Source organism: Scatophagus argus, chromosome 22 (genome assembly GCF_020382885.2).
Source record: "Scatophagus argus isolate fScaArg1 chromosome 22, fScaArg1.pri, whole genome shotgun sequence".
NCBI lineage: Eukaryota > Metazoa > Chordata > Actinopteri > Scatophagidae > Scatophagus > Scatophagus argus.
In genome coordinates this window covers 1,399,589-1,414,109 of record NC_058514.1, presented here as the reverse complement: position 1 = coordinate 1,414,109, position 14,521 = coordinate 1,399,589, and the positions used below count along the sequence as shown (strand labels likewise).

General features: G+C 46.4%; 1 protein-coding gene across 4 annotated transcripts in view; it reads right to left on the bottom strand.

Moving 5' to 3' along the window:
• The window catches only part of LOC124053792 (thyrotropin-releasing hormone-degrading ectoenzyme-like), a 97,392-nt gene that overhangs the window by 73,520 nt on the left and 9,351 nt on the right, over positions 1-14,521 (bottom strand). For all 4 annotated transcript variants that reach the window (XR_006842231.1, XM_046379287.1, XM_046379285.1 and 1 more), the window contains exon 3: positions 8,392-8,668. Coding sequence is in view for 3 of the 4 variants with exons in the window: in XM_046379287.1 (XP_046235243.1) it covers positions 8,392-8,668 (277 nt within the window). In the remaining variant the exon portion in view is untranslated. The remainder of the gene's footprint in view (positions 1-8,391; positions 8,669-14,521) is intronic.

Sequence of the window (14,521 nt, the reverse complement as noted above, 5' to 3'; positions counted from 1 at the left end):
TTTTATAACTTAATCTGGAAAACGATCGACTGTCATGTGCCGAGAAACTGGAGTCGAAACAGGAAGTGTGACAACAAGCTCCCATCCGGACAAATCGGCGCCTGAACTGAGATCTCGCGTGTTTGGCGTGAGGAGCTGCTGGAGAAAAAAGGTGTGAAAGTAAGTACGTCTTCTATCTCGGTGTGTCACATTTAACGAACGTTTCTCATCTCGTGCTGTTCATCCCATTTTCAGGTTGAAGCCGCAGGTTCCACTCACCATCACGGCCGCTAAAAACACACCATTTTTCTCCCATCTCGGCCAACAGAGTTTGATCACAAACCGGCGAGCTGAAGCTGATTAGATTCACATTCGATAACACGCCGTCAAACCGCAGCTGACGGCAGCACTCACGCTGACACACTCGTACAAATGCTGCTGCTACTCATTTTCATCAGCAGCACTAATGCGCAGCTCCATGAAGCAGACCTGAGCTGATACTCCACAGTCCTGCTCCTCCTCTCCGCTCCCCCCAGCAGGACACATTTTTCAATAAAAATTCTAACTTTTAAAGCTCATCTCCTCTTATTCTCCAGATTCTCCTCCCTTCAGCCGAACTCATCTCAGAGCGCGGCAGCCGGCACAGTGAATATCTGCTCAGAAAGTGGAGGCTTTATTGAAGTCGCAGCTTCTTTCAGCGGACTGGCAGCGAGCTGCTGAATTGACTATCATCTCCCGAGGAATCCCGAGCCGCCTCCAGTCATGTTCTCCCAGCTGAGGAGAAACCAGGATGTATTACAGTCTTCAATGGGGAGGTGAGGGTGAGGGTGAGGGTGGGGGTGGGGGTGGGGTGGTGTGACGTTCTCACTTCAAAGCATCATCATATACACATTCACTGTGTCTCTCAGGGCTGAAATATGCTGCTTCAGCCAAGCTAAAACCATCACGCGGTGGCTCAGTTGTTGGTCCTGCATTTAAACGAGTGTGCTTGTTCTGTTCCTGAAGGATTATTCCACTTCCTGTCACATGACATCACTGCCAACAATCACAAGACTTTGGCGGGAATACGAGCCTGTCTTTATCTTCACCGGTCAGTCCAGTTCGGAGCCACGACCTGGAGCCAAACAGGCCCAAACCTGCTCCACCTCACTGCGGTAATTATAATTAATATTATGATTTTAGCAAACGCGAACATTTGACAAACTCAGAACAATCTGGCTGGCTGTTCGTGTCCTGCTAAGCTAAGCTAACTGGCTGCTGCTGACGGATGTCACATCATTGTCCTCAGACAGCAGAGTAATCCTTTAAAGTGGCTGAACATCATTCACTCAGAAATACCAAATGTAGACAGCGCAGAGGAAATGAAATGAAAAATGAAAAGACACATAATGTGAGACTAATATTGTGTTTCGAGACTTCCAGATTCTGTATTAAAACATTTTTACTCTAATAAGCAACAAAAAGCACTTGGGGCGAGGTCAAGTTGGGCATTTCAAAATAAAAGTCTCCACGACTTGAACATAAATGTTCTCAGATTTACAGCCCTCAGTTTACAGCTCCCCTGTTGTGATCTGAAGAGGTCTGGTCAGGCGCACAGTTTTAATTCCATTCTCTCCAGGAAACCAGAGAATTAGCCAATCAGCCTGAGAGAAGCTGGAGCCACGCTGACATTTTCTACTCAGAGCTGAATGTTACTCACAGTTTGGGAAATCGAGACACGAACACAACATAACTCCTCTAAATATTAGCTCTTATCTTCCTCCCCCTTTTCTCACTTAATTTCAGCTCCTCTTCTCATTTCTGCTCATTTCCTTCTTTTCTTCTTTACCTACTCCCCCCATCCCCTCCTCTCCTCTCCCCTTGTTATCTCTCCACTCGTCCGTGACATCTCCCGCTGCGTTCCGTCGCTCCGTCTGTCGCCCTTGGATGATGGATGGGGTGATGGACGCTCGGTTGCCACAGTAATTTGATGGATGGTTTAGCAACTGATACGAGCGCCGACACACACACACACACACACACACTGTAACACACTCTCCTCGCAGCGTCTGTAGGTCCTTGACTTTGAGATCAACAGACCTCAGACAGTCACTACTGCCTCCATAACAAACACAGCTGACCCGTGACTGCAGCACCACACATCTGTCCAATCGTATCATCACTTTTGCTGACGCCGCCGCTGTGATGAGGTGAGACGGCCCGAGAGCTGAGGCGAGGATAACAGTCTCTCCGTCAATGTCAACGAGACAAAAGAGATGATTGGCGATTTTAGGGTGCAGTTCCTGGTGAATCCACGACAGAAACACACCCGGGCGTGTTCATTCAACTTCCTGTGTGCACCACACTCCAACATCCTGTCCGCGCCGAGCTCCGGTCCAGGACGCACCGCGTTTGGTTTCCGGCTAACGAAGGCCTCATTTATCAAACTGCAAAGAAAGCATTCAACATCTGCGCATTACGACTGCCTGCACGCACAAGAAAATGAGTATTTATGACGTGGACGTGAGCACAGCTGTGCTCCAACAACGCTGATAAATCCCGCAAACGCATTCATCTAAAGAACCCAAACTGACAGCAGATGACTTCCCTCTAAAAGCCAAGCGAGAAGAGAAGTGGAGAAATGTGAAACAAAGTGGCTCAAAAGTATTATCTGTGCCAGAGATAAAGGATGTCGTTTCAAATTCAGATTTGCAGCACGTTACAAACAGAAGGTCCAACTTTAAGTTAACTGATCCGTCAGTCTAATGAATTTGACGCCTTTGTGAAGGACTGGAGAGTGGGACAGTTGGTGTGGACGCCATCGCTTTGTGTCGCCTCTGGCTTTTCCTTCTCCCACTGCGCAGGGCGAGAGCTGTTTGGCGGTGAGGAAACTTTCAGGGGAGGAAATGTTTTCTTTCCTCTTCCTTTAGTCAACTCGCTCCTGAGATTCACGTGAGGACGAATCAGAGGGTTCCATTCAGCCCGAAGAGCTTTGACTCTTGATTTTCATATTTGAAAACTGGGTCCCGAGAGCCAAATTACAGAGCGACGACTGGAGCAGCTGCAGCCTCTCAACGCTCGAAGAAAACGTCGGCACAATGAAAGACCGATGTCGTCTTTGTGTCGAGATCTCAGCGTGGGAAACGGCAGACGGCGGTCGGCGGTTTGGTTGTGGTGTTCATGCACTGAAGTGAGACACAGTGGGAACACGCAGAGTTAAATATTCTCTAATATAATAAACTTTAATCATTTTTAACGCCATTCAGGCTGTCAGTCTGTCAGCGGGAGGCTCTGATCTCAATCTGCGTAGTTAAACTTTGGTTATAATAATCGGCGTCACATAAAAATCAAATGTGACCTTTATCATTTTAAAATACTAATCCTGACCTATCGTATATTATCATTATAGGACAGTAATGTGACCTTTATTATCATTATCAAATGTTAATGTGACATTTAATATCATTACAGGAAAGTAAAGAAACGCTCCCCCAAATCGCCCAAACTTTCCCGCAGCTCGCAAGAGTTTTTGTCGTGACAACATCACGTCAGGACTTTGAGGGAACATCCAGTAAAGACTGTAAACGTCATGTTTAATTCTCACAGGCCTCGAATGGAACAAAATCCCCCAAACAGATTTGGGCTGATATCTGCAGGGCCTTCAACGCAGCGTGTTGAGAGCGAAGCAGCCGGCAGCCAAAGCAGTTTTGTTTTGTGGCTTTGCTTTAATATTTGACTCTACTGTGACTTTACATACAGCGTGATGACTGTAAGGTTATTAATGTTGTATAATAATAATAATAAAAGGTGAATTATTATAATAAAAAACCGTGGAACGCTTTGATATCATTTCAATTTCAAGATTATCAAGACATGGATGATATTTTATAAGTTTAAAGAGAGACAATATTAAAAAAGACTCATTATGTAAGTAAGTACTGTAACACATTAACAAGGTGTTTATTATCTGTACGTAACGTGAATGTGACAGAAGATTAACGAGATCCTTTTGTCACAAAGATAATCCACAGTAATCTGTTTGTTACAAATCCTCACAGTCTTTCTCATTTGTCTTGTTGAAGGCAGAAACCTGTTCAGGTGCGGCTTCACGGCGACGATCGGCTGAAAGGTGAACCGCGAGCGTCTCTGCTCGGCGACGCCGGCCGTCGGCGGAATGACAGAAGATGAAGGAATAACGAGCTAAATGGCTGCAAGATGGAGGTTTTATTGAAGCAGGAGCTGCTCAGTGGGTCATCACACACACTCTTTATTTGTTTGTTTGTTTGTGTTCCGTCAGACTTTAATCCTCCCTGAAGGGAAAATGGCTCATTACAGGAACAGAGATTCTCACAGAGACACATTACAGAGACAATACAGCGGAAAGACAAACAGCTGTTTGTGCACGAGGACAAGAGAGAGAGAGGAGACAAACTGAATTGGACGCGTCCCAGACCGACTGAAGCTCATCATCTGAAACGCTGAGTGATGCTCACTGAATCTGGATTTTGTTTATAGCCATAAAAGCTGTTTAAAGTGCTAATACCTTCATTTGTTTTTCAGCTGTTGGTGTTTGAACAGTGAAGAACTTTTTCTGAAGGATAAAATTCTCCCTGCGGTGACGAGGCGCGAGCACGTTGGGAAACTGGGAGGCACGCTGGACTTCAGCGAAGGAAGTAAACGTGTGGCGGACACACAGAAAACAGGGAAACGAGTGGAGCTGAGCCGACGACTTGTTGGACCAAACCTGAGGCGGCCGTGGAAAGACAAACCGTTTTGGTGACTTTTATTTTGTTTCTGTCTCTTCTGAACGCAGTGTTGACGCGGCAGATCAGCTCGTCTTAGAGAGACTTGAGACGCGTTTGTGAGTTTCTTTTGTTTCCTTGGTGGACTTCCTTCCTTCCTTGCTTCAAAGTCAATGTTGAACTGCTGCAGACTGGTTGTATTTAAATGTAATTTGGAGGGGACAGGGTTGTCCCGTCACCAGTCGTAGTTGTGGTAAAACTGCACGTTTGAACAGACTTCACTGTGGGATTTCAACGCAGAAATCCCAAACCCGAACCCTTTAATCTGTAATTGTAATAGTTTTGTCATTTAAAATGTGCATTAAAAACATGGCTCAACCCCTTTGCTAAGCCCAAGTCGCCAACACATTAGCATTAGGATCTTAACTTGTTGTCGACAGGACGTCACTCGTGTCCTCTGTGTTACAAAGTCACTGTGCTGTCCTGAGGAGGACGGAGGGATGAATGTTTTCCTCCGCTCCATCATACAAAGCAGTTTCTTTCAGAGGCTTGGAGGAGGATGGAGGGATGGGGAGGATTAATGTTTCTGTCCGAGGAAGCTGTTCTGCAAACAGACAGCAGCGTCTGCACTGCCTTCAGGCTGAAACAAGGATTTTAATATGAGAGCGACACTTCGTGTTTGTATGAAATTATGAATGTGCTGCTTCCTGTTTTTAAAATTTGTTATTCGGCCAGGACACTCTGTCTCTTAATCTTAAGATCTGTCCTTTCGCGGTGTGACCGACTCCTCATCAATTATCAGGTAGGTAACAGCATGAACAGTAGCTCATGAATGTGTTAATGGAGGGAAAATCCATTTATTCAACATTCATCAGTGGAAGATCTGAGGCGTTTCGTCAGGACTACTGAGTTATTCAGCATGTTGGCGTCTTCTTCTTGGTTTCCTGCAGTGAAACTCACATGTGCTCAGTAAATCCCATCATTTGATCATTTGATCAACCTGAATTAAATATCAGTTTGACACTTTTGCATCATCTCTGATGTTGGACCAACCGGCTGCGACTGTTCAGGCCAGCTGCTGGGATTAAAGTTCCTACGTGTCACAGAGACATGTGTTACGTCACGCTGTTCAACCACGTCAACCAGGAAGCAAAGCGCTGGGACAGACAGGTGGACAGGTGTTCGGAGGCAAAACGCTGGCTTTTCCTGACCCTAACCCAACGCCTTCAGTACCGCAACCCAACCGGCACAGCATGAAACTTTAAATGAACAAATTTTTCAGCAGAAACTGGCAAGTGGGTTTGGTTCCCTTTTTCAGTGTAACTTTTATTTTGTTTTTGTTTCCTGGCAAACTTGATTTATTTTAACTTGTCTGCACATTAAATTTGCCGGAGCAGTTCAGTGTTTCACATCCCCGTGTGGGCCCATGTGTACTTGACAAGCACTCAGACAAGTGAAACAGGAGGGCTGCGCTGTGCTGCGTTCGTGCTCAGAATGATTATGAAACGAATACCAGATGAGCCCACGTACAGTAAATCAGGACCAACACACGTCAGAGTTTTTGAATGAACAGTGTGCGGCAGGAAGTCCACAGCTCTGTGCTGTAATGAATGAAGAACTGAATATCGTGACGTGCAAACTGTCGGACATCCAGAACAGAAGAGTTTGGAAGAAGCTTAATGCCTCTTACACAGCACTAAGTGTGTAAATTACCAAGTAATTCTCTAAGCTCTCATATCTCGGAAGCATCAGTTGTAAGTAGTGTCGGCTGGTGGGAAACGGGAGCACATTCCGATATTCTGGAAAATCCATTCGGCCGTTATCAGCACAGGTTTATCGAGTGCAGGATCGCCGCTCGCACAGAGAGGGAGGCCAACGCTGATAATACCAATAATTACCTGCCTGTTGCGGCCAATGCCTTTAAGATAACTGATAATTTCACATTTTTGTATTCTAAAAGGACGGTCATTACCTGTGGTTCATGCACACCTGAGGCGGAGAAAATCTCTACTAAGCCCCAATAAGATTTGTTATGTTAAAACTCTTTTTCCCTGCCTTGTCGAACATGTGCTGTAAAGTACAAGCATTGGATGAAGAGGAACACATTATGCCAGACAGAAATGGCCAGTGGATACAAGAGAATGTGTTTCTAAATTTCTGTTTGCTGCTCTGGTGGTCACACCTGTGGGGTCCACCTGACAGAGAACCAGGGTTACAGCTTGTGACCCTCTGAACGTAAAGTAATGGAAGAGAAAACTGAAGAAGACAAAAATAAAGACTAATGCATTCATTACAAAGACTAAAACTCACATGCCTGACTGAATCCAGCCTAATATTACAACACACACGCACACTCTCAGTGGTGGAGACTGGTGATGTTTATAAATGACCCAGATATGATTTGTCATTAAAACAGCATTTCACCAAAATTATCTTTCAGTAACAAGGAGACACAGGCAGAGCGTGTGTGTGTGTGTGTGTGCGTGTGTGCGTGTGTGTGTGTGTGTGTGTGTGGAGTGCTGTCCTTGACGTTCTGGCAGACGAGATGGATGAGCTGTAATTACACTGATAGAGAGATGATCGGAGGAGGAGAAACAAGGTCGTGTGAGTATTTGTCCTTGTACAGCAGCATGGACGCGTGCGTGTGCATATTTCTGTTTTAAACGTTCCGGTTGTTAGAGGATGATGGGATGGCAGGAGAAAGCAGACAGCTTTGACTCTCAAATCAGAACCAACACGATAAAGTGACAGAGAACCAGAAATAAAATGGACAGAACAGCTTCTATCTTTTGTTTTCCCCCACATTTCGATCGGGGATGTTTCTCGACTAGTCGGCTAATCGATCCCAAGTGTCGCCTGATGAGCGGCGAGTTCCCTGCTGTAGCTTGAGTTAGTAAGAGTAGAGATTCTCAAACTGTAAGGAGCTGAGCTAAGGAACTGATCCAACCCCACTCACGATCACTAATGAAAACACCACCAGACTTATGTTCTCCAGAGTCCCTAAAGCCACAACAACAGCCTTCACAGGAGGGGAAGTACGAACGGCGACGAGCGAGCAGACCACCTGTTACGTCCTGGTTGTCAGACTGTCCCCACCCTGATGTCAGCCGGACAGAACGACGGCTGCTCACAGGAAGTGTGTTAACGACAGAGCTGAGGACGTAATAAACACACTTTGGAGGTGATCAGGGCTCAAGTGTGTCATTATGTCAGGATAATCAGCTTCTGTTTATCGAACCATGCAGGTTTCAGTTGTCTCTTCCTCTCTGGGCCTCGAGACAAACAGGAGTCCCAGAAGACGAGAGAGAAGACGCAGAATCAACAACATTTAAAATGTGGTGCCTAATGAGATCAGAGGATAAGCGTTCAAAAAATAAATTAGAGCGCAAAGAAAACTAAATTTCTTATCTCTAGAGAAGCAGATAATTAAGTCAGGATTATGAGATAAGAGTTAGAAAAATACCTTTGTATTTATTTTTATCCCCATTAGTTTTATCTTATATCAATTTATAGTTTTTTATTAGACGTGTTCATTTTCTTCTCTCTTTCTTTCTTCAGTTTTCAGTTTTCCCGTCCCGAAAGAGCAGCGAAACATCCTGCACGCTTTCTGAAAGTGGCCCAGAACCAGAACCAGAACCAGAACCAGAACCAGAACCAGAACCATACAGGAGCACCACAGGTTTTCACTCACCGTCACGCCGCCGTCGGTCTGCGTCTCCCTGTAGGTGAAGTTGCAGACAGCCCAGGCCAGGTAGTACGTGGACATGCGGGGCGTGCGGGCGAAGCGGTTGGTGATCCAGCCGTCTTCGTCCGACAGCGAGCTGCTCTCGACGGGCATGTTGGACAGCGAGGTGTACTGCGGGTCGTGGCGGAGGGTGAGGGAGAACGTGGCCTTGTAGACGGGTTCGTCGAAGCAGGGGAAGGCCTTCCGGGCGTGGGTCGGACTGAACTGAGTCACCGCCAGGTAACTGGGAGACAAACAAAATGACAAATTTCAGACTGAGACAATGACGTGAACAAAGCAGGGACGGACAAAGACATTCGATCCAACAAGTCAGTGTTAAGCTGATGTTTCAATCATGTCACACGACATTCGTCCTCTGCAGTCCTCACTCCTCTTTTTGGATCGGTATGATGTCTAACACAGAAATCTGTGATGCTCATTGAGGGACAACCAGAGTTCAGCTGAGCGATCCCTCACGTTACACATCACGGTATCGACTAACCTGCTCCTCCTTTGTCCCCGAATCCAAATGGTATCATTACACCAGTCGAGTTAAGCTGTCACATTAAGTGACCCAAACTAAATTCATCACCTTCGCGTTTGGCTTTAAGTCGAACACTTTTTGGCTCAGGTTTCAAAGCTTCAGAAACACCCAACTCAAGTTGTGCAGTAAGTCTCTACAGAGTGTGTGATGCTGTCATATAAAGAGGGATTTTGTTTTAGTCTTTAAACCTTTCAAACCTATCAAAGGAGAAATCACTTGGAATCAGAGTTCAGGGGGTTAAAGCATAATCCTCTGCAGTCGACAAGTCGGCTGTCTGCCAGCAGAAGTTTTTACAGGAAGACGTTTTTCACTTCTTCACTTTTTCTCGTGAAGAATGAAGAAAGTGCTCGCACAGACGGAGATAATCCAAAACAAACAGGAGGACCGTTTCTGTTTCCTCCCGATTTCTTTAAGCTGAGTCGAATGTTTTCATATCGGAAGCTTTGTTACGTTCATCCGTCAGTCACCTGACACACACAGCAGGAAATTAAAACTCCTGGAAATAATCCCTCCGAAAACTTTGTTATCATCCTCATGCATTTTCCTACGAGTGTTTGTGGAGGAGGACATGAAAGGAGGAGGAGGAGGAGGAGGGCAGAAAGGAAGAAGATGGAAGAGTTAAAATGGAAGAAGGAGCGAGAGAAGTGAAGGTGAGGAGGAAAAGAGGGAACAAAAGTGAAGAAAAAGAAGGAAAAAAGAAGAGAAAATATCAGAAGCTACAATGAAGCCGTAAATATTCAGAAGAGGGGAGGAATACTGGAGGAGAAAGATTAAGAGGAGAAAAGGGAGTTTAGGAGGAGAAGAAGAAAAACAGGAAGAGAGCAAGAATAAAGAGAAGAATAAAGAGAGTGAGAAATGAAAAAAATGATAGATGATGGTGATGGGAGAAATGAGAGGAGGAGGAGGAGGAGGAGGAGAAGAAAGAACTGAATTCAGAGGGAGAGGAAAAATTGAAAAGGATAGAGGAGGAAGAATGAAGAAAATGGAGGGTGAGTGAAGGAAACGAGAAACTGAAAGGATGTGTGCAACAATGACGGTAGAAGAGAAAGAGCAGGAGGAGGAGGAGAGGAGGAGAAAGAAGAGCAAATAAGGCGAAAGAAAAAGGGGGACAAAGGGAGGAGGAAGAAGAGGAAAAAGGAGTGAAGGCATAAGATAAGGAGGAGGAAAAGGAGAAAAAGGAGGAGGAAGTTGACAGTACAGCAAAGACAGAAAAAGAGGAGAACATAAAGGAAAGACAAAAAAGGGAGGAAGCGGGAAGAGAAGTAAAAGAAGATGAGAGGAGAGGAAGAAAAGTGGAGCAGGCACAGAGGAGGAAGAGGAGGAAGGAGACGAAGAGGTGGACAACAGAGGCAGCGACAGGAAGAAAGAGTGAAGGATAAAAAGAAACTGAAACGAGGTGTGGAGAAGTGGTGACAGAGGGGGGAGGCGGGGGGAGGTGAATGGAGGGAGGGAGGGAGAAAGAGAGAATAATAAACAGAGGACGAGCGAGGCAGACAGAGAGAGAGAGAGAGAATAATGGAGAGAGCCTGAGAGGGACGAGATAAAGAGAGAATCTATTGGAGGGAAAGATGAGGCCGTAACACACACACAAACACACACACATATACACACTCACTCACACACACTCACACACACACACGTGGCTCAATAAGACCACAGTATTAACATCCACACACACGATGTGACATCCTGCTGGTTGCCAACAGTCGCCGGTGCCAAAGTGACGCTTGTTGTCACAGTAATCCTGATTGACAACCAAGCCTACGGCGTTGCCCTGGACGACCACAACACGTAAACACACGCACACGTAAACACTCAGAAACACACTCATGCATGAATTCATGCCGTGATGTTTCGCTTCGTCTCTTGAGCGCCAGAGAAGCGAAAATGACATCATTTCCTGCTGTAATGTTTGCCATTATCTTGTGTGGAGACACCACAGAAGAAGAACACAAGCATGGGAATGTGCGCGCATACACACACACACACACACAGTCAGGTCCCCATCACTTCAGAGGACATCACACAGACTTTTTGTCCTCATAAGGAAGGCAAGTGTTTAAACAGTAAACAGAATTATGTCCCCACAACATGAGGAACACACACGCACACACACACACACACACACACACACACCAAATTAGATTCAGATTCAGGGATGTGACTGAACGCGAAACCGTTGAGTCAGGTGCTTTTCTTGTGTGTGTGTGTTCGTTTCTATATGTCTCACACACACACACACACACACACACACACACACACACACACATCACACTGGACACACCAATCTCTTTAAACAACGCCTCAAATTGCAATTCCCCACTTCCACATAGATGAGACTGCAATATGAGAGTGTGTGTGTGTGTGTGTGTGTGTGTGTGTGTGTGTGTGTGTGTGTGTGTTGCTGCAGCTATAGTTTTACACAGGAAGCTGGCGAAGAGGCTGATTCATCATCTTTGGCGTAAACTATGCGACTGACGGAGGAAGAAGAGGAAGAGAAAAGGGAAAAAGGGGGCGGGGCTTTGTTTGATCAGATTTCCGTTCTGCTTGTTAATTCAGGGAGTGAGGAGGGAGAAGGTGAGTAGGAGAGAAGGAAGGAGGGGGGAAGGAAAAGAGGAGGTGAGTCAAGGAGTTTATGAGCAGGTCTCGCACGGCAGGACAGAAACCGACTGAGGATCTGTTGTCCAGCTGAGGTCATCCCGTCATAACCACGAAGAGATCGAGAGGAAGTTCTGACCTGCTGCTGAAGGAAAGTGTCAGTAAGATTCACTCGGTGGGAGTCGTGAATCGAATCGCAGTCCATCCAGTAGCTGTGCAGACGTTTCCATCAAGCTTAACGGGTCGGTCTGAGGTCCACTTAGACGCCTCCTCCTCCTCCTCCTCCTCCTCCTCCTCGTGTTTGCGTGCGATCGAATGAATTTATTCAGCTGCTTCACCTGGCTGCCATGTTGGATGGGTCACCCTCTGACACGCGCTGCAGAGCGGCTCAGCTCAGTATCGATCCGAAGCATCTCATCTCAGCGCTGAATTACTCTGTCGGGATGAGACGGGGGGAGCTGATGTGAGAGTCCGAGAGAAGCCGCTGATGAAGACAGCGGACGACGCGCATCTGTCGACCAATAGGCTTCTTTCTACCCATTAAAGTGAGGACTCTCACCTAAACTACGTTATCCGTCTGTCTCTCTCGTTAAAAACCCAGCGTCTCTGCTCCTCATCAGGCCCGGCCTCGTTAGCCGCCTTGCTACTCCTCGTTAGCTGTAATTCTCGTAAAGGAAGGAAACTCTACAAAAACAGCCTCGCTCTGATGAAAAAGGTCCTCGCAGGACGCGGGAGCCGTGCCTGTGCGGGTGATTTGGGTGTCTTTTAGAAGTCTGAGCCTCAGGAATGTTCTGCATCAAAGAGGATGCTGCACACGTTCCAAAGCTCACAGTCAGAACATTCTGTCAACACTGAGAAAGAGTTTTAATTGCACAAACGTGACGAAGGCTGTGAGTGCAGCCGCTGCTCTGGTTCATGTATGTTCAGCATAGACATGTTCGAGTCCTGAGTCGATTCAAGAGATTCACGAATCCCCCTCTTCATTCACCTGGATCTTTTGAATCATTGGCTACACTTGTTCCTAACAACCGATATAACTACAAAATTATACATTTTGCCATTCATAATCTCTTTATAAGCTACCCCATTCGTTCCAGGTGGTTGTTAGCAAGAAACCGTCGCGACAAATAGCACAAATTACAGCACGAGGACTAGCAGTGGTTCCTTATTCATCATCAGGGGACTCGGGGAGCCGACTGAGTCCAGGTAGAAAAACATCCTGCACGGCCGGAAACACCAGATCCTACTCAGCTGGACCAGGCGGCAACCGTGCAAAGGACCGTCAACTCCAAACGGATCCGGATCCACAGGACTCGTGAGTGTAAAATCAAAGATGTTTGCAGTGATTTAGAGGTTTGTAGTCAGAACGATGTGTCTCGTGTCTGTTTAAGTGACATTACCACATTAAAATCAAATTAAAAACAGCGTTGGGCATCTTTATTTACGGTGTGGACGCTTGTTCGTGTCTGTATGTCCGCCCTGTGGTGAACCGCCCCGCGTCAGCTGGGACTCCGCCCCCCCGTGAGGATCAGCGCTGATAGATAACGGATGGACGGATCCTTCTGACTGCACTGCAACTGTTGGACTGAAATGTCTCAATGCAGCCATCATTAATTTAACAAAATAATCTCTAATTTGTTGTTCATTTGCTCATCAAACAGTGCATTTATTCACATTTAGGCTGAACTGTGACTGTGTGCAGCACAATAACCCAACAGCACTGACGTGTGTCCACTGCAGGCTGGACGCACTCGATCATATCAAAGAACCAGTCGAGGGTGAAAGCTGACGAGGGTGGAATTCAAAGATGTGAGCTGAAAACGGTCCAGTGAGTCCAAGTCTTCTGGCACAGCTTCCTTTACATTAGCTGAGTACTGAAGTTTTCATGCTGTTGTGATGTCATGTGAGCAGCTGACAGCAGGTCAGCGGAGTCTGCACAGACCCGATCCCAGACTGCTTTCACTGGGAGACAAACTCATCTTTTACCTCATTTGCATAAAAGTCAATACGAAGCTTCAACAGTGATTCTGTGTGTGCTAATTAATTCTCCTCCTCCCAGCTTTTAAGTATTTAAGCCCAGCCTGGGCTTTACGATAGCTGTGTGTGTGTGTGTGTGTGTGTGTGTGTCAGCATTAGCCACACTGCAGCATGCAGCATTAATCCATAAGCTAATAGCGAGCTTTGTACACACACACACGTGTTATTTGGACAGTGAAAGTCTCTGAACTCTGAGCTCGACTGCTTCGTCGTGAACCAGCTGCTCACACGTCGCAACAAACAACAAATATTATTATTATTATTATTGTTATTTTTTTAGTCAAGACTTTTGCGTGACGTTTCAGAAACACGTCAGTGCACAAAGCCGACAGCGACCAGCTTCCTGTCAGCTGCGGCGTTCGGCTGTGATCGAGCTCTGCCGGGTCCATCAGCTGCTGTATTGATCCGTCATCGATCCGAACAGCAGCAAAGCGTGGATGTGGGACCACCGGTTGTGATGACACACAGAGACTGAACCCGACTGGTGAGGGATTACAGCACGTGTGTGTTGTGTCTCATCAGTGAGACAGAAGTTCCTCCTATTGGACTTCATGTAGAACTTTAACGTGTTAAACATCACATATAACAGCTAACTTTACCAGCAGCTGCTGAGACTGCTGCTGGACACCTCGCACGAGCGTGAGCGTGAGTCGCCGTCAAAGGTCTGGTTTTATTTATCAGTCGTGTCCTGCTCTGCTCATCGATCAGCCAGAGGCTTTGCTCTCGGCCTCTCGCGGTCTGGTGGAGGGTTCGGCCTCCGAGCTGCCGGACCTGAGGACAGGAAGTCCTCAGAGGCTGATACAATCAGCTGATCAGTTGGTTAAAAGAAAGTTAGATGCCAACTACTTTGATAAACAGTGAATTGCGTTAATCATTAAGCATCTGCTGGTTCCAGCCTCTTAAATGTCAGGATTTGCG